This window comes from Prinia subflava, chromosome 2 (genome assembly GCF_021018805.1).
Source record: "Prinia subflava isolate CZ2003 ecotype Zambia chromosome 2, Cam_Psub_1.2, whole genome shotgun sequence".
NCBI lineage: Eukaryota > Metazoa > Chordata > Aves > Passeriformes > Cisticolidae > Prinia > Prinia subflava.
This window is the reverse complement of record NC_086248.1, coordinates 79,553,961-79,575,075: the sequence shown is the minus strand read 5'-3', so window position 1 is coordinate 79,575,075 and position 21,115 is coordinate 79,553,961. Positions and strand designations below refer to the sequence as shown.

The 21,115-nt window shown below is 35.7% G+C and overlaps 1 protein-coding gene across 3 annotated transcripts in view; it reads left to right on the top strand.

Moving 5' to 3' along the window:
- Positions 1-21,115, top strand: part of SYT14 (synaptotagmin 14) — an 88,145-nt gene that overhangs the window by 21,789 nt on the left and 45,241 nt on the right. The window contains exons 1-2 of one of the 3 annotated variants that reach the window (XM_063390742.1): positions 4,994-6,646; positions 10,892-11,110. In XM_063390742.1, coding sequence (XP_063246812.1) covers positions 5,701-6,646; positions 10,892-11,110 — 1,165 coding nt within the window. In that variant the 5' untranslated portion in view covers positions 4,994-5,700. Of the gene's footprint in view, positions 1-4,335; positions 4,501-4,993; positions 6,647-10,891; positions 11,111-21,115 lie in introns of those variants that run through there. The other 2 variants (XM_063390744.1, XM_063390743.1) reach the window with 2 other exon arrangements.

The window sequence follows — 21,115 nt, the reverse complement described above, 5'->3', positions numbered from 1 at the left end:
TTAAAATAATATTTCTCTAATGACTATAACATTCTGTGCCACTTCCATACTCAGCAATTCAATTAGTCTTGGTAACTTTGTAGAAAGACATTTGTTCTTTTAGTATTTCTAAAACTGCCTTCTGTTATAAAGAATTTCATACATAAATTCAGAATTTCATTGTTGTTTTTCTTAAGAACCAAAACTAATTATGAAGTTTATACAAGTAGGACCTTTGAATTTCAAGTATGACTTAGAGAGAATATTGCTTCTCCACTGGTTTCTGGTAGTAGAAGAAACCACTGGGAACCTCTGAGAGTTTTTAAATGTTTTTCATGGTACAATTAATTCCTAGACAACTCAAATTTCATTACAATATATTTTGAATCAAAATAATTCTGGTGCAGCATAGATGTATTTTTTATGTAAAAAGAACTTTTGGATTTTTTCTGTCTATGAAGTATACCTGCTTGACACTTGAGCTGTGAGAAATTAACTGAAGGATTAATGTGATGTATAAAACGTGTATTCATAGATGAGAATCTGTACACATTTCATGTGGAAAATTGAAGTACATTTTCCCCCTGGCTTTATAATGATAATATTTTACAGGATTTCAGCTTGATAATTTACCTAATCTGTGAACAAGTATTCTAAGACTCTTTACATGAGTGGAAATGAATACAGAAATATAATTTTCAAGTCCTATGTTCACACTGAATTACATAAATAATTAATTAGTTTTGCTGCAGCTTAAGTTTCATTCTTTTTGTAAGGTATCAGCCAATGTTTCTTTTTTCACTCCAGAAAAATGTCATCAGATACTGTGTTTCCATAGAGAACTATAAGGCTTTCAGACAGTGCCTTTTTAACTACTTAGTATCCAAGAAATACTGGGGAAAAACACCCGAAAGTATTCAGTTTTCAGTACCTTTTGGGTCCTGATCAACTTCCTTAAGCACATATTTTGATGGATTAAAGCAGTTTGATTGCTGAACAATATAGGCATAAGTAAAATTTTAAAAATTGCCATTTAAACCTACAGTTTTAAAAGATGAAATGTGACATATGTGAGTGTTTTTCCCTGAAGATGTTGTATATTTACATCTCCTATTAAAAGGAGACTCTCACTGCCCTTTGTTGAGAATCATTCCATGACTGGAATTCAGTTAAGTCTCCTCCTCAAGGCAGCGTGGACACTGAATTCAGGCAAAGTTGCTTAGGACAGCCTGCTCCAATAATAAAGCAATCATTCTCATAGCTCATTCAAAGGTCCCATGATCTTTATCTGCCTTCTGATCTGTCTTCTTTTCTTGCCTTCTCATGGCTTTCTGACTTGTTCTGTGTACCCCTAATTGGTGTCACACCTTCTTCATATCTCACACTGATTTCCTCCCTCCACATCATTAATCTGTACCACCTTCTACTGCACTTTCACTTCTGCTGGTCTCTGTGTTCTGGTGAATTGCAGTTCCCTCTTACTGCCTTTTCTGCCAGTGCCTCTGTGTCTGATATGCTTTATGGGTGGAAGTTATTGAAGATGAAGATTTTTCTGTTCTGGGCCCAGTCTCTAGTCTCATTTGGGTCAGGATCAATAATTCAAAGAAAACTGGGTGTTGTTCCAATAGCCTCAGATATTCTCAGTTATCCATATGCAGTCTTGGAAGGGGTGGGAGCATGCCTATTGCCAGCAGAACTTTGGGAGATTTCATCTGTTAAGCTTTGAGGTCAAAAATTAGTACATATGAACTGAGGCTTTTGTAAAATGTCAGAGTATTCCTGTGTGTGGGGAGATTCCATGAAAATTGTAAATAGACACCTGACAAACAATAAATGAATGTCTGACACATGCCAAAGTTAATGATAATTAAAATATTAAATTTTAAAAAATGGCCGCCTTTCCTCTCTGTTCCAGAATAGAAATCCAGTTTTCTCACCTTGTTACGCTTCTTGATGCAGCAGGATGTCTCATTCGAAGTTGTTGGCAAGTTTCTTTTAGTGGGAAAAATTTTCAGGGGTGGTTTAGGCAAAGTGTTACATGATCTCTTTTGCTCAGAGGTAAGAAGTGAAGCAAAAACAATTGTCAGTTTTACATAGGTCTGGATGTCCAGCTCAAAACAGAAGTGCAAATTTGTGCAATTTGTTTTTCATTGTGGAAGGCACATTTCTGTGGATCTTTCTTTCTTTGTCAGATTTAAAAGACACCTGTATAATAATTTAAGAACAACACCACAGACACAAATGTTCCTGTCATCCTGCAAAACGAACTGAGGAGGTAGTGGAACTGCATGTGTTTCTCAGTCAGTACTCTTACATAGATGTATGAGCCCAGATTTACAAAGGGCATATGTCGAATCAGAGAATGATTTCATTTGGAAGGCTCCTGGGAAAGTAATTTGCAGTTCAGTCCTCTGCTCAAAGCAGGGATAACATCAAAGTTGGATTCTGTAACTGATCTAGGCAATCTGTTCCAGTGATAAACTCCTCTCATTCTGGATTTTTCCCACCTCATCTCCAATTCGTGTAGTAACTTCGGACTTTTCGTGTACTAATTTCAGACTCTTGTGTCTTGTCCTTTTGTATTGCATCTCTGAGAATGCTGAGTCTGTTGCCAACTTTTCTTTAATCCCACTTCCTTTTAAATAGCGAAAGATGTTACCATGCAGCATTATAGTCCTAAACTGAAGTGCCAAGATCTTGGCAAATAGAATTTGTAAATCTGATAAAGCTTCGTAAATCTTTATTAAATAGAAAAAAATCAACCCTCAAGAATGGGATTTATGGAGTTGAGTGCAGAGTCTTGCAAAGTCAGGAAGAAGAAGAGGAGTATGTGAAATCCCAGCTTTCATTCAGATTAATGCAGTTGTGCTTAGCTCTGAAAGATGTGTTGTGTGTGTGTTGTGGCCACAAAATCCATTCTGAGGTGTTGCTCTTCTATTTGGAATTCAGGTTTGAGACGTAACTGAATCCATAATGTTTCTTAATTATCAGTACGCTATTAATAAGATAGTTAACAGATTAATTAATCTGTTATATATCACTTGGAATCACAGTTCTGTAATGCTGTACATGGTTGTTAATTGCATGTAGTTATTGAGTTCTATCACACTTTTGCCTATAAATAGCACCCAAATATTATTGAATTGGAGTACTATAACCCTTCACTTTAACCTCCCACCCTACTTCATAATAAATTTGCAATCCTGTCACCATTTTAATTTCTCACTTCAAGTTTTTTGGATATAGACCTTGTAGAGAATCCACTGGGTTTCCTAAGGGCCTTCCCTCTGACATCCTGGCAGCCTTTATTAATGAAGCAGCTCAGCTTCATTACAGTCTGTGAGCAACTGCACTCCTTTCAAAAGATCTGCCCTCTCTTGGTCTTGAACTGCCTTTATATGTGGTTACTTATTTCTCACATTTCTAGACCTTTGGTTTTGCCACTCTTCTATATCCCTTTCTCTTCCCACTCTCCTTTCAAGTAAACAAGCTGCCCTTTAAATAATCTTTCCCCATTGCTTCCATTTGCCATATCCATTTGCAGGTTTCTTATTTCCAAAACTTGCTCCTTGATTATCTTGGTCTTAAATGGTGTAACTGATGTTAGGTACTGAGGGACTTCAAAGATTCTACGTCTGCCTAAGATCCCCAACACTGCCTTTGGGTTATCTGCTTAATAGCAATTACATATTTTGTGTTTTACGTACTGTTACTCTGTAAGACATGTCATTCTACTTTGGCCTTTTTCCCCCTCACCCTGGTTTTGGTTTTTGGCTTTGTCTCTATTCCACCTAACTCTTTCTTTGTTCGCATGCAAGTGAATGTACACGGTTTTCCTCATTCTGTTTTTTGCTCATTAAGGATCCTGCTTACCCAGGGAGCAGGGTGTGCCAGCTGGTCCCTGAGATTGTTGGACACAGCAAGGCGGGCAGGGCAAGGGCTCACTTCCTTCTCAGCAGCACTGTCTCAGAGCTGGGCCTGAGCAGAGGTAGCCAAACCTCCAAAGGATGGGGCCCTCTGAGCTCCTTTCCTGTGCTGTCTCTCTGGTGTTCCATCAGAAATCATTGGGTTTGGCAACTTCTGATAATCTCCCTGTTCTTCTGCGGAGACTGCCCAGCCCTCCATCAGAACCTCTTGCTCACAGTGTCAGTCCCTCTCAATGAGGATCAGATGCTTTTCTGTTCTTTGAAAAGATGATTAAACATTAAATCAGATTTAAATAGTGGGGTTTTAATTATATCTGGCATGTGTATTTGCAGCTTTCAAGGTATTTATTAATGATCAATTCTGATAATATCACAACTTTGCAAACTTCTACAAGATTTTTAAAAGTGTGTTTCTTTCTGTTTCTTTCAGTATCTCCTGAAGCAATTGGATTCCTGTCTGCAGTTGGCGTATTCATTATTCTCATGTTGCTACTTTTCCTATATATTAATAAGAAGATGTGTATTGAAAATGTTAGTGGTTTCCCAGATCTCGATTCAGGATACACTACAAGAAAGAATTCACAAGATAAACTTTGTAAGTATCTGACATATAGTGTACTAAACTTAATTATAAGAATGCACATTTTTACAAGGATGTAGCAACACAACGATGTTGGCTTTTCCTGTGACTGCAGTACTTGAAAGGAGCAAATCTTTGTATCCACAAGCCACAGAAATTCAACAGCCACATAACCAAAGAGTTTGCATTTACTTATGGGAAAATACTTCTCTTGCTTGAGAATACTCTTGAACTTATTTTAAACATTCCATAATTTTGTATAATTAAATCTTGTCAGGTAAATTTGTGAATGGGATTATTAGATTTTCACTCAGCCTGTTAAAATCCTTCACCATACTTTTGCAGAAAGTCTTGCCTTTATTCACCTGGAAAATAATTTTAAAGAATAATTTTAGTGACATCATATCTGACTAACACATTATTGAATATTTTTAACTCAACAAGGTCTTTAAGGATCATGTGTAATGAAAGAAATTAGACCTTGAAAAAGATATTATGGACTGGTAAAACAACCTCTTTCTACTTTTGTACTCTGAAAATTGAACAAACTTTGTTAGCTGACTTGGGGGAAAGAGTCAGGCACCAGAGAACAGAATGTGAAATCAAAGAGGCCTTCTTCCCCTCTACCTCTCTAAAAGATGGAGCTAAATTTTTATTTTCAATTTCCCAGGAAGCAAAAAAAAATTCTCCTTGAAACTGTCTGTCATATTAACTTTCTTTTTTGCTACAAAACAAGTCTCGATTTTCCAAAATATCTTACCTTTTGTAAAAGACAAGAAATATTTTGGGGTGAAGAAGTCTCCACAATGTGTGTTGTGTTATGTTAAAAGCTTGTTTCAGTGTGACATTGATGAAAATTTAAGTCTCACAACTTCTTCTTCGCAGGTTAGAATAAAAAAAAAAAAAAAATCCACCTCACACAGTTGTCTTGTTTTTGAAAATAATGAATTTTGTTATGGCTAGTTGATGCTGCAGTTGATGAAAGACTATGGTTTTGCTGGTTGATTGTGGCTTCATTTCAAGATATTTATTTAGCTGTTTTCAGTGATTATTGAATGAAAAGAGAAAAGCTGCAACTTCCCCTGGTAAATGTATTGATTTTTTAAATAGCAAAGGCAAATAGCTCTGAAATTGAAGCTGGAGAAACAGAGATGATCAGTTTGTGAAACAGAGAACCTCTCAGTATTAAGAGCTGTTGCTGAACAGGCTGGACAAATGGCGTTTTTTAGAAACCTTCAGCAAAATCTGAGCCTTCCCTCTGTGTCTTCCCTGGTGGACACGCTCAGCAGTGCTGTGGATGACCTGGCCAGTGTGGTTGGTGAGGTTGGCTACTCTGTGGCTGACTCAGTGACAGAGCAGGTGACGAGCATGATCAATGGCCTGCGGACAGAAGATGAGAGCCCCAAAACGCAGAGTGACAAACCTGTTGAAGGCAGAGAGGAGCACACACTGTCATTAACCCAGGAAATTAATGTGAAGATAAAGAGAGGTGCTGCAGAACATAAAGAGACTCATAATTTTAATTCGTTAGATTTTGTAAAAAAAGGTACAAGTCAAGTTGGAGTATCTGACCATGTCATGAACAAAAACCAGTGCCAGTTAAGAGGCACAGATCATAATAATCCTCTCAGTGATACCGCAGTACCTCAGGATTTGAAGACTGTAGGAGGACCTTTTAAAAGGGAAGTAGTAGGGGAAAATGAATGTTCTGTAAATGATAAGTTCTTGAAGGATAGTAACCCAAAAAGTAGAAAACTTACAGTGGAGCAGCCTATTGAGGAGCAAGATAAATGTCTGTATGCAGTATCAGATAATTCTAAGAATCATGAGGATAAAAAAATCAAACCCCACTCACCTGGAGCTGATTTTAAAGATTCTGATAAAGTGCACAATATGAATGTTCCCCAAGATTTAGAAACAAAACTTGTTGAAGTACAGAAGGAGCAATTATCAGACTCCAGCTTGAAGAAGATGCACAATGACCGTCCCAATTGCCTTAATAAAAGAAAAGAAAAGAAATCTGAAGCCTTCTTTGACAGAAAAAGAAAACCCATCTCAAAGGATGAAGGCAGTGAGTCAACTACAGTTGTGAACGAGGGTAAAAGGAAAAACTCAAAGAAGTTAGAAAGAGAGCTATGTAATAAGAAGACAGCAGGAAAAGGTGAGGAGTGTGTGTCAGCAAACTGCGTTCTTCAGCCTTTCATGAAACTTACAATACTTCCTACTTTTTCTCACCATTTACACATTTAATAATAGTGTTTCCTGTGAGTGAAAGTAGGTTTGTCTCAGTGCTTCATTTTCTAATTATGTTGATATTTCTTCAAGTTAATTGCTTTCCAAAGTGTTACTTAAAGAAACTGATTAATAAATGCCTTTTCTATGTTCTAACTTTACTCTTTCTCTATACAATTTTTCTTGCCTTCTCTGCCTTGTGTGGTTTCTGCTGAAAACTATGAAATAATTAATATTGGAAATTAATAATTGTTCTATGAAAGTGTTTTTTTAAAATTTTGTTTCTTTTAAAAGCATTGCATAAGATGTGCTATGATGATAAAAATTAATAACTCCTTTTGCATTTACATTACAGTAGATCTTCAGAATATTTCTGGGATACATAAGATGATTTTGAGACACAATGAGAAATGAGAAACTCAATAAGAAATGGCAATTAAGTTATTTTAAGTATAGAAAGGAGTGAATGAGGCTTGTCTTAAAGTTGTAGCCTTAAAAGAAAACCTGGGTGTTATTGTTATGGATACTTTGCGTGCTGTCTGCAGCATCCAATCTTAGTGTGATAAGGGAATTGCAATACCAGTTTGAGAGTAAGAAGGAAAACCTTGCAAATTTACATGCTTTTGCAGGCTGCATAGTAAATTTTTAGAAAGCAACATACACTTTTCTAGAGGTGCTGATTCTGTAAAGAAATGAATGATTTCCTAATAGAAATCCATTTTTTCCTCAGTTGTGTGTGTTTTCTTTATGTGAAAATTTCAGTTAACTGCTTTGTTGAGTTTTGATTTGGTTTGGTTTTGTTTGGTTGTTTTTTTTTAGTTTGAATTAGGAGTGTTTTCCATGTTTGTATGATAAACTATGATCTTATCTATTTCTTTACATAATAATATATTTGTAAGGTATATTCTCTCAAAAATGGCATTTAGGTCCCATAATAAGCCAATTAATAGCTTTCAGTAGGTTAATAATTGCTCATGATCCATGTCAGCCAAATAAAGGTTTTGCTAAGAAAATAAATTCTCTTAGGCAAGTTTCCAAATAAGGTATAAAAATAAAATGAGAAGTGGCAAGCAAAGGCATAAAACTGAGATTTATTTTTTTAATGTACAGGAAGCTTTTTTTCCCAGGAAACTGAAACTGATCTGCTTTGTACTTAAAAAAAATAAATTTGCATGGATAGCTTATGTTTAAACTTTGAAGTGGTTTTTAAGTCCTCTGAAAAGGTCTTGCTTCATAACTTATAATAATGGTATACATTCTCATTCTTTTGTGATAGGAACTGGAGAAAAAATAAAAAACTGCTATCACTGAGAACTTCTGGATGCTTACAAAAGTCAGTGTATTATTAGAGACATACCTTTCTTCTTTCAAACATGTTGCTTCCATGTTTTATGCTATTCCATTCTTTATGCAGGCTGATTAATGAACCTGATTTCCTATTTGTGAATACATTTCTTGCAATGTTAAAGGATGCACCTAATACTGATGTCTGGCTCTGTACTTTAGGCCTGGTATGATCTGCTTTAATTATAGTTGTGGAAATCTGTAGAAGTTTCAGTGTGGCAGGTTTCAACCCCTGGAGGGCCATATGAGATAAATATGAAATTTTACTCCGTGTTACAGCAAAGGAGATTCCTTTTCCTGTGCAGCCTCTCGCAGTGACTGTGTTAGCCAGAATATATCCTGCTTGGTGTGATATTTTCAGTAGGTGATTACTGAAATTGAACTTGCTTTATAGCCATCCATAGATGGGAAGAACCATATCTGCTGGATTTGCATTAATGATCTACAGCTGAAAGATCTAGTTGCTCCTTAGATGTCTTTTAGGGCACCATATTCCTATAAATAGTAAATTAAGTTGATGTACACATTGTGTACAATGTGTGTAGAGCTGGTGGCCCTATGTCCAGTTAGGATGACAATTTCCATTTCAAGACCTTATTATGAGTTGCCTAAATTATGTGCCAGATTTGAAAGAATTGTGAGGAAATTGGGTATTCTTTCTGTCTGAGATCCTATTGTTTGGTTTTTTTCCTAAGTTATAGTTTAAAATCTTTAACTGTTTCCAAAAATAGGTTATGGGAAAAACGTGCTGGGTATTTGTGCAAAAAACCCCCCAAACTCAGCTTTACAAAGATGCTGTGGCACTTTTGTGTATTGGAATATGTGCTTGAAATGTGGGAGAGCAATTCTTCCATGTCAGAGTTGCCCATGTTCTTTTATGAAAAAGCACCTAAGTTTGAAAAAGTTGTCAATTTTTGGAAAGTTTGCTTTTTGAAAAGACATGGTAAACACTTCTTATACTTTGCCTGTTAAATTCACTGACCATCCCATTTGCACTCATATGCTTCATTGTAGGGATTGAAGAATGGAGCAGGTCTTGCCCTGCCTTTGATACTTATGGTTACCAATGGGCACTGGGAGTTTGAACAGAAGAATTGAGAATAAACATATTCTGTGTGAGGACAGAAACTTCCTGAGCAAATAGGACCTGATGCACATGGTAGATTGGGATTTGAACTAGGAAGGGTGACAGCTGTGGAGGGAACTGATAACTTCATATGAAGGTGGAGAGATTAAAGGTGAAAGACCAAGGTTACATGAGTAGTTGGTTAGGTGCAAATAAAGAGAATTTGGGACTGAATAGCCAAAGAGAATAGAGGAAATCACCATATGAAACCAAAAGTGAGTGCTTGGAGCAAGAACTTGGAGTATGGGGCTGAGAGGCAGGAACTTGGCATAGGATTCTGCTTGTATAAATGTAACTTTCCAAAAGATTTCTTGCCTAAACTTGTGCCAGAGGTTTTTCTGTTTGGGTACCAGGGAGAAAAATACTTCTTTGGGAAGTGATTCCTAGAAGTAGGAAAGATGGACCTCTGTAGTACTAAGAGGCAAACACTTGACTTTAAAAGAGGCCTAGATGGCTGGCACACATTGAATTAATTTAATTTTAACTGGCAGGATTTTGGATAAGCTGAATCTCTCTTTTAGCAGGAATGCCCAGCCAGAGGAGTGAGACTGACTGGGCATGAAGACACACTAATGGCAGTGGAAATGCAGATCTGGAGCTTAGGGTACAAAAGCAGGGAGGGGAGAAGCAGTTGAGCGTGGCTGGATAGCATGTCAGACAACATTCCCTCAGAGTCAGGAGCTGAGAAATGGCATTATGGGCATCTCAAGTCTCTGCTGGTAGTGGAAAAATGCACTGGCAAATCATACACCATAGGTTTGCTCTCAGAGTAGAGGTAATGCTGACTTCTGAGTTTACATGAACTCTTAATGCCCATTAGAGTCTGAGATCTACAGAACCTCTGCAAGACATGTTAAATTTGGGCCAAATCCATTTGAACTTTGGGAAAAGGCAGGAGGAAATTTTCCCATTACAGAAATAAAAATACAGCTAATCTTTGATTTGTGGGAGGAAGTCATGCTTGAGATGTAGTTGGAAAATGTTGGCCACAGGAGTGGGCACTACAGAACTGCTATAAAAGAATTAACTTGATAGATTTTTTTTCCCATGTAATTTTTGCTGTTGCCAACTGTCTGCAGTAAAAAAATCTGCATTAATTTCAGTTATTGAACAAAGAACTGTTTATTGTAAGTGAAATAAAATTGTGCATGCAAACATCTTTCACTAGCATTTTCCCATTTGTTATCGTGAGTTTAAGCACTACTGGCATAACTATCCTAAAGATGATTTTGTTGTAGGCTTCTTTTTGTAAATCAGTTTCATTTCTATGCTATGCTACATGCTCAGAGCAAAAATCAGCTGGGAATGTAGGATCAGGAGCTGCTTGCTTGATATGTTAGGTATCCAAATGTAATATTGCAGCAGTGTTGGATTTACTTTACATAAATTATTTTAAGCATTTTCCTACTTAATGAAGGGTTTCAAGAATGTCTATGTGCCGCCTTACATGAATTGATCTGTTTTCTGTTGAATAAGTGTTAGTATGGTTTCTTGGGGGCTTAATGATCTTTCAGGTTTTCTAGAAATGAGAACAGCTCTCAGCAATTACAAAATCACAATGCTTGTTATTACAGAAGATATTTTTAAAATATTACAGACATTTTAATTGAAATGGCTTAAATATCTTCAATGATAACCTCTTATGGTTATTTTCTTGTATTCTATTTTGAGCTGTAGTCGATTTGCTTTATTTTATTCAAACAGACAATTCTTATATGAGTAAAGACCAGCATGGTTCATCATCTGAGAGTGAAGATGAAGCACTGGGTAAATATCATGAGGCCTTGTCTAGAACCCAGAGTTCCAGGTTGCCAGTGGTGGATGGCAGACAGCAAAAAAACTATATATGGGAAACCAGACAAAAATATAGTCCCCTGTCTGCAGAATATGATGGATACAGTAGTGAAGCCTCAATAGATGAAGGTAAGAGTGATTTAAAAGCCTTCCTTTTATTCCAAATTTCAGAATTGTGTTCTGGATAAGTAAGTCCTAAACAAGAGCAGCTTGGCTAGCAAATAGTCAATGTCTGCAAGAAATATCCAGACACTTCTTATATTAGTGCATGCTCAAAACAAAAGAAAAGCACACACCTGTATACTTTCTTCCCTATTTCTTCCAGAAATACTAGAAATGATACAATATCTTGTTATATTAAGTTTCATTTAATTTTATCATTATTCATTTCATTTTTGGGGCAATTTAAGCTGTTATGATTTAGGAAGGAAACATGGCAACTCTTGTTGAATTAGTGGTATTATAAATACAAAGAAGACATGTGATTCCTGTATTGATAAGCTGTTCTAACAGCAAAGCCAATGGAATCGGTTGTGGGCTATGGTGCCTGTGGTCACTGCAGTGTGCATCACTGGAATGTTCTGTATCTTTTCTTCTCTTGAAATGACAGAAGGAAATTACTACAAAGATTAGATTGATGTATTTTTACGTGGTGCTAAAAGTTGGATTTAAACAGTGGATGTTTTCTTACATGCTATATATTTCATGATTTTAAGTTGGGGACAGCTTGATGTAGAGGTTGAGAATTCTGCTGTCAATATTTGTCAATATGCTTTTTGTATTTGAAAGTAGTTGTGTGAGAACTGTGTCTATAGCCAGTTTCAAGCAGGAAGAGTGAACTTTTCTGGGAGTTAGGTAAAAGTCAGATTCTGGTACAGGTGCTGTATTGTAGTAAGGTTTTTTTGTCTTCCTTTTGTATGTTAAAATGCAAAAGCTTTTTAATGTTTGATGTTCTCTAATAAAAAGTGAATACATGTAATTAAAAGATATTTCACCTTAAATGTTCTATACAGTCCAGAAGGGCTTGAAAAAGTTTACAGTTTCTACAATTTGATATAATTAAATTATATAAAAGTTTGTTTGCTGTTGGAATTTGAAATTAGTACATGGTCATTCATGATTCCAAGCTAAGACTTGAAGGACGTGAATGCTGTAGTTGAAGTAAGTTGCAGGCTAAAAAGAATTGTCTTTTGATCATCGGAAAATTAATTTCTTTTCTTTGTTGTTAAATTGTAGGAAGCCAGGTAGTTCTGGGTTCCAGCAAATAATGAAGGAGATACAGAGGTGAGGTCAGGTGGTAAAAACTGATCCTTGAACACTGTGATGGAGAAGGAATAGGGATAGTAAAAGTATGTTTGGTTTTGATATCTATGAAATCTCTCAACACTGTTGGTAGGGGGAATATGAAAGATAAGATACTCAGGGTTTTTTTGTGGCTTCTGTCACTGTTGGGAAAGAATGATGATGTATATTAACAGGAATTGGAAAAATTATTAGCAAATAATACCAGATATTAATTATACAGGATTTAAACATATACATATATATATATATATATAGGAAGACTGCTTTCAGATAAATAAGATATTTCTCTCTCTGCAGACTACTGAGGCTAGTTACTGAAATGGCCATAGTTATATGACATTCCTCTTTTTATTTTGTAACTGCTCAGATTTTTTATCCAATCTAGTTCATCTTCTCAGTGAAAAGTCGTGAGTTCATCTGAGCTTTTTACTTTGGCCCTAAAGGATTTAAGCTTCAAAGGCATTGTGCTAGCCTGTGTTCAATTTTTTAAAAAATTTTTATGATTGTGTTCCTTATCATCCTTCTAATTCATCAGAATATATAGTTACGGATTTTTATCCTGGGGAGTGATAGTCTCCAGTCTGGAAATCTCCATCAGGATTACAGTCTAAGAGAAAAGAACCTTTTTGACAAGTCCAAATATTGCATCCAGAAAGTTACACTTGTTACCCCCTCCTCAGTTTTTGTTCTTCTGTTGCTAAATATATCTGTCACCACGTGCTATTCCTTTTCAATGCTCTCTCCATTCTGGAAGCAGGCTGGATATAAATGCCATTTTAAAATTTATTGTAATGAAAGAACATTCAGGGTTTGGAAGCAAAAGAACTTCTAACACAAAAGCTATCAAAACATTCTAAATTAAAAACTTAAAGTTTTTAACTGCATACTTCTACTTGCACAAAAACTTCAATAATGTCAGTATTTTGCTTTTGCTGCTGCTTATGAGAGCATTCTCTTCCCACATTTTACAAGGAATGCAGAATAAAAAGTGTTATTTTTTTGACAGCCTGCAATCATTCTACACCGTATGTTCGGCAAAATGCTTGCAAATTAGAGTGAGGAGTTTGTCTGATTTTATTAATCCATTATTCTCAACAGAATTATGTTCAATACTATTAAAAAAAAGTTTTGGACATGGTAGCAGATTAACAACCTTACATTTTTCACTTCTCAGTGACCTGAAGGTGGCATACTGGAATAATTATTGTTACTACTTTTTGTGTTCTTTCTAAATTATTTCAAGGAATCTTTGCACAATGATAAAAATTTTTTAGAATAGAGGAAGTGACAGTTAATGCCTTATGTGATGATCATTACAGAGGGAAAGCTGCCCAGCATAGAACTTTGATGAAAAGAGGTGAAAACCTCAAGAAGGTGGCCTACAATCAGAAATGAAGGCGAGATTGTTACTACCAAGCTCTTCATATGTGTTCAGAGTTCACTTAACAGATGACATTAAAAAATCTCTGATTCCAAGGAGGAAGCATCAGCATTCCAGAGGTTTCAGTGTGATTTTTTGAAATGCAAAGCCTTACTGTTCCTTAAACTTGGAAAAAAATCTGTAGAAGACTTGATGCCATAGGAATGCTGTTTTTTTTTTTTTTAATAATTAGCTTTTAGGGGTATTGAATTATTTTTATAAAAAGTGTAAAGTGAGATGATAGAACCATTTCTTGACTCTTTTGTCGAACAAGCGATGTGTTCCTATGTACTTTGTTTAAATGAGAAAAAGTTGTCAATGTATTTGACTTTGTGTGCTTCTGTTTTATCATTTCTACTTCTAAGTCTTTAACATTTCGGCTGTGCTTCCATTGTAAGGCACTGATCAGTCCATATGTTGAGCATATAACACTTGATAGTGTTAAAGTGAAGTGATGAGAGGACAGAATTAATTTTTTGTCTCACCACTGTTTTCCTCCTGCTCATTGCCAGTAAAGCAGCCCCTGATCATTAAGAATAAAGACAAGGGGGAGTGGTTTTAAGGAGATCTGGAAAATCTACTGGAAGAGAGTAGGTTTAGATTAGATATTAGGGAAAAATTTCTTTTCTGTGAGGGTAGCAAGGCGCTGGAACAGATTGCCCAGAGAAACTGTGGATGCCGCATCTCCAGCAGTGTTCCAGGCCAGGCTGGATGGATTTCTGAGCAACCTGGTCTAATGGAAGGTGTCCGTGTCCAGGGCAGGCAGGTTGGACTGAGGTAGTCTGTAAGGCCCCTTCCAACACAGAGCATTCCACGATTCCATGACTCTATGAATTCCATAAAAAATAGAGTAGTACGAGTAATGAAAATATTTAATTTTCAGAAAATTTTCCATTTCTCTGCTGAATTTTGTCTTCACTAGTCTAATCTCTCAGCTAATCTCTCTCACATGTTCTATTTTGCAATAGTGTGCTGTGTGTTTTCAAAGGAGTCAATAAACAGTTTTACCGATACCTGTTTACTCTGAACTTCTGTCTTTCAAAATTCATTTGGTTAGATGTGCATGTACTTAACTCTGCATACACGAAATTTAACAAAGAGACAAAAATATAATCTTTTCTTTATTAATACATTCTGTATGGTTTGCTTGCTTTGCTAAAAATGTGTGTACTATTAATATGTTTGTATCATTCAGACCACCAAAATGTCTGAACATATTATTTTAAGGTTTGCTTATTATCAGTTCTGTAATTAGTTTATTACATCCATTTTCTGGCTGCATGCCTCTAAAAGCATCATATTCTGAAGCCTGAAAAATTGTGTTGTCTGTTTTTGTAGCATTCTTTTCTCCTCTAGATGGCCATATTAATCTTTCTTTTCAGCATATTTGTATAGAACTCACATGACATTTTGTATAATGTTTTTAATACTGAAATGAAGAAAGCTATCTGCTCTACAGGCTTTGTTGGTATATTTTCTTGGTGGAATGTTCTAGTAGCACTTTTGGTAATTCTGTGCAATTCAGGGGTTTAAATTTTCATTCACAAATACCTGCTTTTGGCCAATATCTGACCTACTTTATATATTTGTATTGCACATTTGATGCATTTAGATTTTTACATGTTTTACATATAGATACACAAAATGAAAAATAAATTACTACTGTGCTTGAATGCAAGTATTTCTACAGACTATAAGCCATTGTAAATACAAAACTTGCAGTGAACTCCTCATGGACAGGCTTAATTACACAGTATCAATGAAGGAAAACCTAATTCAATAAAAAATTAAGTTGATGACAAATGTCAACATTAAAAGTAAAATGGCACAGAGGTTTACAGAAATTTTCAGCTCTTGCACAAAAGACCAAAAGTTTTTAATCTAAGAAAAGAGAAACCTGTGTAACTACAGGATGTGCAGCTCAGTCTCTGTGCTTAGGTCCAGAATTCCAGGGTCACCCTGAAATTTGAAGTCTTAATTTTACCAATAATATTATTTTTGTACTTTCTAATATTGTCCAGGAAAGTATAGATACTTACTGAAGTGACCTCTATTTCCTGTTTTCCTGACAAAACTTCCTTTAAGGTTTTTATAATGAGCATCCTACTGCTTACATTATTTCCTACCATTTCAGTGTTGAATATGTAGTATTGTCTTTATGTGCTCCAACTATTTGTAATGTTTTGGAAGAGAGGATTAATATAGACTGTAATATTACACACTTATTACACAAAATAAAGAATAAAAAATAAGGATGGGGAAGAAAGCAAGCAAAATCAGCGCCACAAGAAATTTCTGCTAACAAAGGGTTTATGAATTGAAATAGGGATCTAAATAAGGAAGTGTAAGAATTTTATATTTAAAATTGGCATTAAAATTAAAATTTGCATTCTTTGTATTTCATAATAGAAATATTTTTTAGTATCTGTTATTTGGATCTTAAATGGACGATGTCTTTTTAATAACTTGAATTTCAAAAAAACATAGAGTATTATATGGAATTGGCCTGTCTCCCATAATGGCTAGCTCCTAAACTTAGAAAAGTCAAGCATTATACTGACAAGATGTTGTGTTTTTAATATCTCTCTAAGCTTCATAGGCAATGTATTTTCTCTAAGGGAATGATCCCCTAAATTCCTAAAAATGGAAGTTTTTAAACTTAGAAATGTTTGGATAAATATATTGAAATTACAGTTTTGCAGGCAGACGTCAAAAACTATAGATGTTTCTTTTCTTCTGAAATCAAGATTCCCTGAATCCCCTGAGATGAGAAAGGTAGAAGAGGAGAAGAAAACAGTCTGGGTTTTTTCATAGTTAATTTGTGACATGCCTAAAGCATTACCTCTTTAACAGCTGTGTAAAATTCCTGATTGGGAGCAAGCAAGGAGAATTGATCCCATTTTGAGGCAAAGTAAGTCACATGATGAAGGAAAAAGGAGTAAGCTGACTTGCTTATTTAGCATACTTAGCTATAGTTTACCAGTTCAGTACAGCCACAGGTTCCATCTCGAGCCTGTTTTATAATCCTTTTCTAACTTCTCAATTGGTAAAGCCCCTTGGCTGAAGACATGTTATTTCTGAGATTGGCCCAAGTGCCTTACATTTCACAAGGTTTTTTTGAAACATATGGAAGCACTAAAAGACTGCAGCGAGAAAACATAAGTTCTCTTAAATGAGAATCTGCTGCTCTAGCAGGCATATGCTACTGGATTTTATCCATCTTTTCCATATTGTGAAGGTAGAATATGGTTATTTTTGTAGTTTATCTTCTCCCCTTCTATTCTTCTCTAGGCTTTCGGCACTTTATGTTGATGTGTCTGTGGACATATGTTTGCCTTGTTCCTCAGTGTCAGTCTTTGCACGTGAAGGCAACTGTTCTCCTGGAATCTCTTGGATCTAATTCTTTATGCAGCTTTTTGCCTTTTCTTTCTCTCTTGTTAGTTTTCATGTCTCAGGAAAAGTCTCCTCACTGAATTACTTAAAGTATATATAGAGATTTCTTCTCAGTATCTTTCCAACGTAAACAAAAAAAGCTCTTTCTCAAGCATCTCAGGACTGGTATAGAGGTGAATTTCCCCAGTCTGTTTAAGCAACCTGGTGAGTTTTCATTAGTAAATATATTCTGTGGAGCAGGATCCTACTTCTTCAGACTTACCAAAATGAGGTGAAAACCTGTGGACAGGCTGAGAGAGGAACAATGGATCACTCAGTGAATTCCATAATAACCATGTTTTGCAGTTTAGTTTCTGTCATTATTCCTTGTGTGTAAGTAGATCTATTTTCAAGCCAAGTGTGAATGGAAACTTACTGTTTTGAAATTATAGAGTGAGGGCTTCTGTATGGCTGTATTGTGTTCAGCAAAATAAGGCCACAAAGTTCTCTCAATAAAATTTCAGAGAATTACAGATGAAAAAGATGTCTGACATGTAAAAGAACTGTGTACTAGTATTCACACTGGAGGACTGAAAGCTCAGTTGAATACTCAATCATAAATAGTTATTTCTCTTCCTTTTCCTCTAAAGGGCCTTAAATAAATAAATAAATTCAATGAAAAGAGTATTTAGGAAGAAGGTGGCCATCCACTTTTTTCAGATGTGTCTTTATCAGATTACCTGTGAGATTTCTCTGGTGTAACACCTATTGGAAGTAAATACTCCTTTTGTCCTGCAACTTTGGCTTAGGGCTTCAAATAGTACATGCAAGGTACTTTGAAAGGATCTTTAGTGAAGAGATTTAAGACAAGTCTTAAGACTCCTTCAGAGCAGTATTTCCAAATGCTTCAGAGTGTATTTTGAAGACTGACTTATGTTGCAGCTGTGAATACTCCAGATGTTCATATTTGTGTACCTTATCTGATAGTACTTGTGTACCATCAATAGATGATGTTATTGATGTACTTTCTGGATATTTTGGGGGATTTTTTAGTTACAGTATTTCTTTAATTCCAGCTTCCTTGTTCTTGTTTTTCTATTATGTGGGCATCTACCCCTGACATTTTTTATTCTAGGAGTAATTAAAAATCTTCCTGTAGTACAGGAGAGTGCAATGATGCAATACTAATGATACAAAGTTCTGATTCCTGATCATGTGTGTCTGCCTCCTCTAGTTAATTGAAATGAGTCTTCATTGGCTTCAAGCCCTTAAAAATTGGAGAATGATGGTACCTTGTGATTTTGAAGCTTCTGGGGAGTGTGGCTGTTGAATCCACTGCTATATCAAGGGAATATTTAAGGATATATATATAATAATATTTAAATATTATTAATATGTAATATTAAGTTTTGTAAAAATACTTTTGTAATCCAAGGACCTGCAGAATAGTGCCTAGAACTAACCTGATTTGCAGTGCTTTCTACTTAGTGTCTCTGGTGCTGTGGGTTTGGGTTTTCTTATGGTTTTTCTTTAGTCAGGTTTTTGCTTGGGGTTTAGTGGGATTTTTTTGAGTTCCAAAGTATCTTCCTAGTGCATTATGACAAACCTTTATTGTTCTTCTGTAATAGTGGAAGACAGTTCTCTTAAGTGCTTGAAATTATGATGCATGTTTCCACAAAATATACTCAACTGAGCGTTGCAGAGACTAAGGTGATTTAAAGATTAACTCTTGCTCTGTCTTTTATTCAGTTTTACAGAATTCATATCTTTTTTTCCTTCCCTAGAAAGTATATTTCTCCCCTTGTCTTGTGAGAAGTCCCTGATAGAAAGGAATTTTTCTTGTAAGTAATTGGGCTATGATCAAGTGGAGGTTGGCTTCTTTACGTGTATGAAAGCAGACATGCATAATGTTTACAAATTCTTGAGTCCTGGAATAGGCTGAATTCACAGATGGGGGTAGGAAATACATGTGCAATTCAGTATTACTCATGTAATTTTCCTGAGGAATATTATGGAGGAGAGAAGACATAAACAGGGGATTTAAATGCAAAGGAGATCCACGTCTGAGTTGAAACACAGTTTGGAAGAGAATGGATTTATATTGAGGACTTGTGAGTTTAAAAGCCAGATAGATGGTATCAATGTTGTGCGTGGTCTTTTCAACCAAAGGAAGCACAAGAGAGTGCTTGACAGAATGAATTTCGGTAATTCTGAAATCATGGGTTTACCCTGTGATGAGCAGCAGAGGTGCTGGGGAAAAAATGATGCTGTTTAAGTGTGCATATCATCTACTGCTGAGAGAAGAAACGTAGTAACAAAACTCAGAGTTAGGGATGATGACAAGATTTTCCACAGAAAAATTCCTTTTCCAGCCAGACCAACTCCAAGAAGGAGGAAAAACTGTCTTCCAATGGGAAAGGGCTTTTTTTCATGATGTGCACAAGCGAGCAAAGCAACCCCTCAAATTAGGTTCCTCCTGCCAGCATTTTGAAGTCTTTGAAGAAATACTCTTTGCATTGATGTGAAGGCTTTGAAGAAAGTCACCCTTAGCAATGTGATATCTCTGAAGTGATGTACATTAATCATACATTAATGATAACAGGAAAGTTTCCATTTTATTGTAAACTTAGTCTTTTAATAGCTCTCTTATCTATTTAAATCTGGAATTTATGTGAAGATCATTAACTTGGAATAGTTCACAGACTGAACTAGTGACTGAAATAGTTCTTATTTAAAATAGATGCTCTACATTCATAAAATGTAGAACTGTTCTGTGATATAAACACTAGAGATAGTACCATATCAGCAGTAAAGATCATTTCCTGGATGAACCAAGTGCTTTTGCTGATTCTGAGGGTTCATGGCTCTATCATAGATGGACTGACTAAGAAACAAGATTGAACAGTAGACTGGAAATGTCTGTGTAGGCATTATTAGGTACATTGGAAAAGGGAATTTTACCAGTACTCCGTTTAACTCCTGAGAATAGTCAAGCTGCCTGATTAGCACAATGGAGCAGTTTAGGTAAATATGAGAACTAAAAACTTGAACAGCTTTCATAGAATGGAATCCTAGAATGTTTTGGGTTGGAAGGGACCTAAAAGATCATCTAGTTCCAAACTCCTGCCTTGGACAGGGATTCCACTCACTGGATCAGGTTGCCTAAGGCCCCATCCAGCCTGATCTTAACGTAAGAATACTATAAAAGAATGACCTAACAGTTCTTTCTCCATAACAACTGAGGGTAAATGGAGCATTTTTCTTACCTTAAAAGGTTAAAACCAAAAGATTTTTAACTGTAGTCTAAAACTAAAATTTGTCTCCCGGTTGTGCCTTATCCCTGTAGGTTAAGGACAAGTTACCATTAGGACTCAATGTGAGTACATTACATTTTAACCTTCTCTTTGGTAAAAGAAGAACATTAGGGTTTTTTTGTAACCGGACTCTTTTTCAGTTTTGTTACCTAATGTAGATTATTTTCCATATGCATATGTTTCAGTTTCATAGACATGGTTAACTATCTTGTAAGTATTCTCTTGGAATGGTTTAAGGAATATCTTGTCCCTTCACAAGCTGAACAATGTTACCATTATAATCTGATAACATGTAATTTATTGTTAGGATAACTATTTTCATAGCTACTTTGCGTATATTTTTGGGACTATATTTTATCTGTGTAAAATTGTGTCTGTACCTTCTGTGGAGGCAAAGATCTGTAATTCGTTTTCCTGCAAAATGAGCTCTTATTTGCTATTTGGAACACTTTTATAAAGTATTATAAATTTTAGGAATTATTGGAATATCTTCCTTGGGGAAAGGGAATGTTATACAACTTGAAGTGATATTTTTGGTTTATGTCCTTTTCGTTTGGGGCGAGCTTTTGGTTTTGGTTTTTTTGGGGGTTGGGGATGGTTTTTTGCAGTTGCCTTTCCTCCACTGTATTGACAAGCTGGAAGTAAATCCTTAGCTAATGTCATTGCCATGCTTCTGGTCATTTCGGTGCAGCTGAAGATTATCTGCTGTGATGGAATCATGGT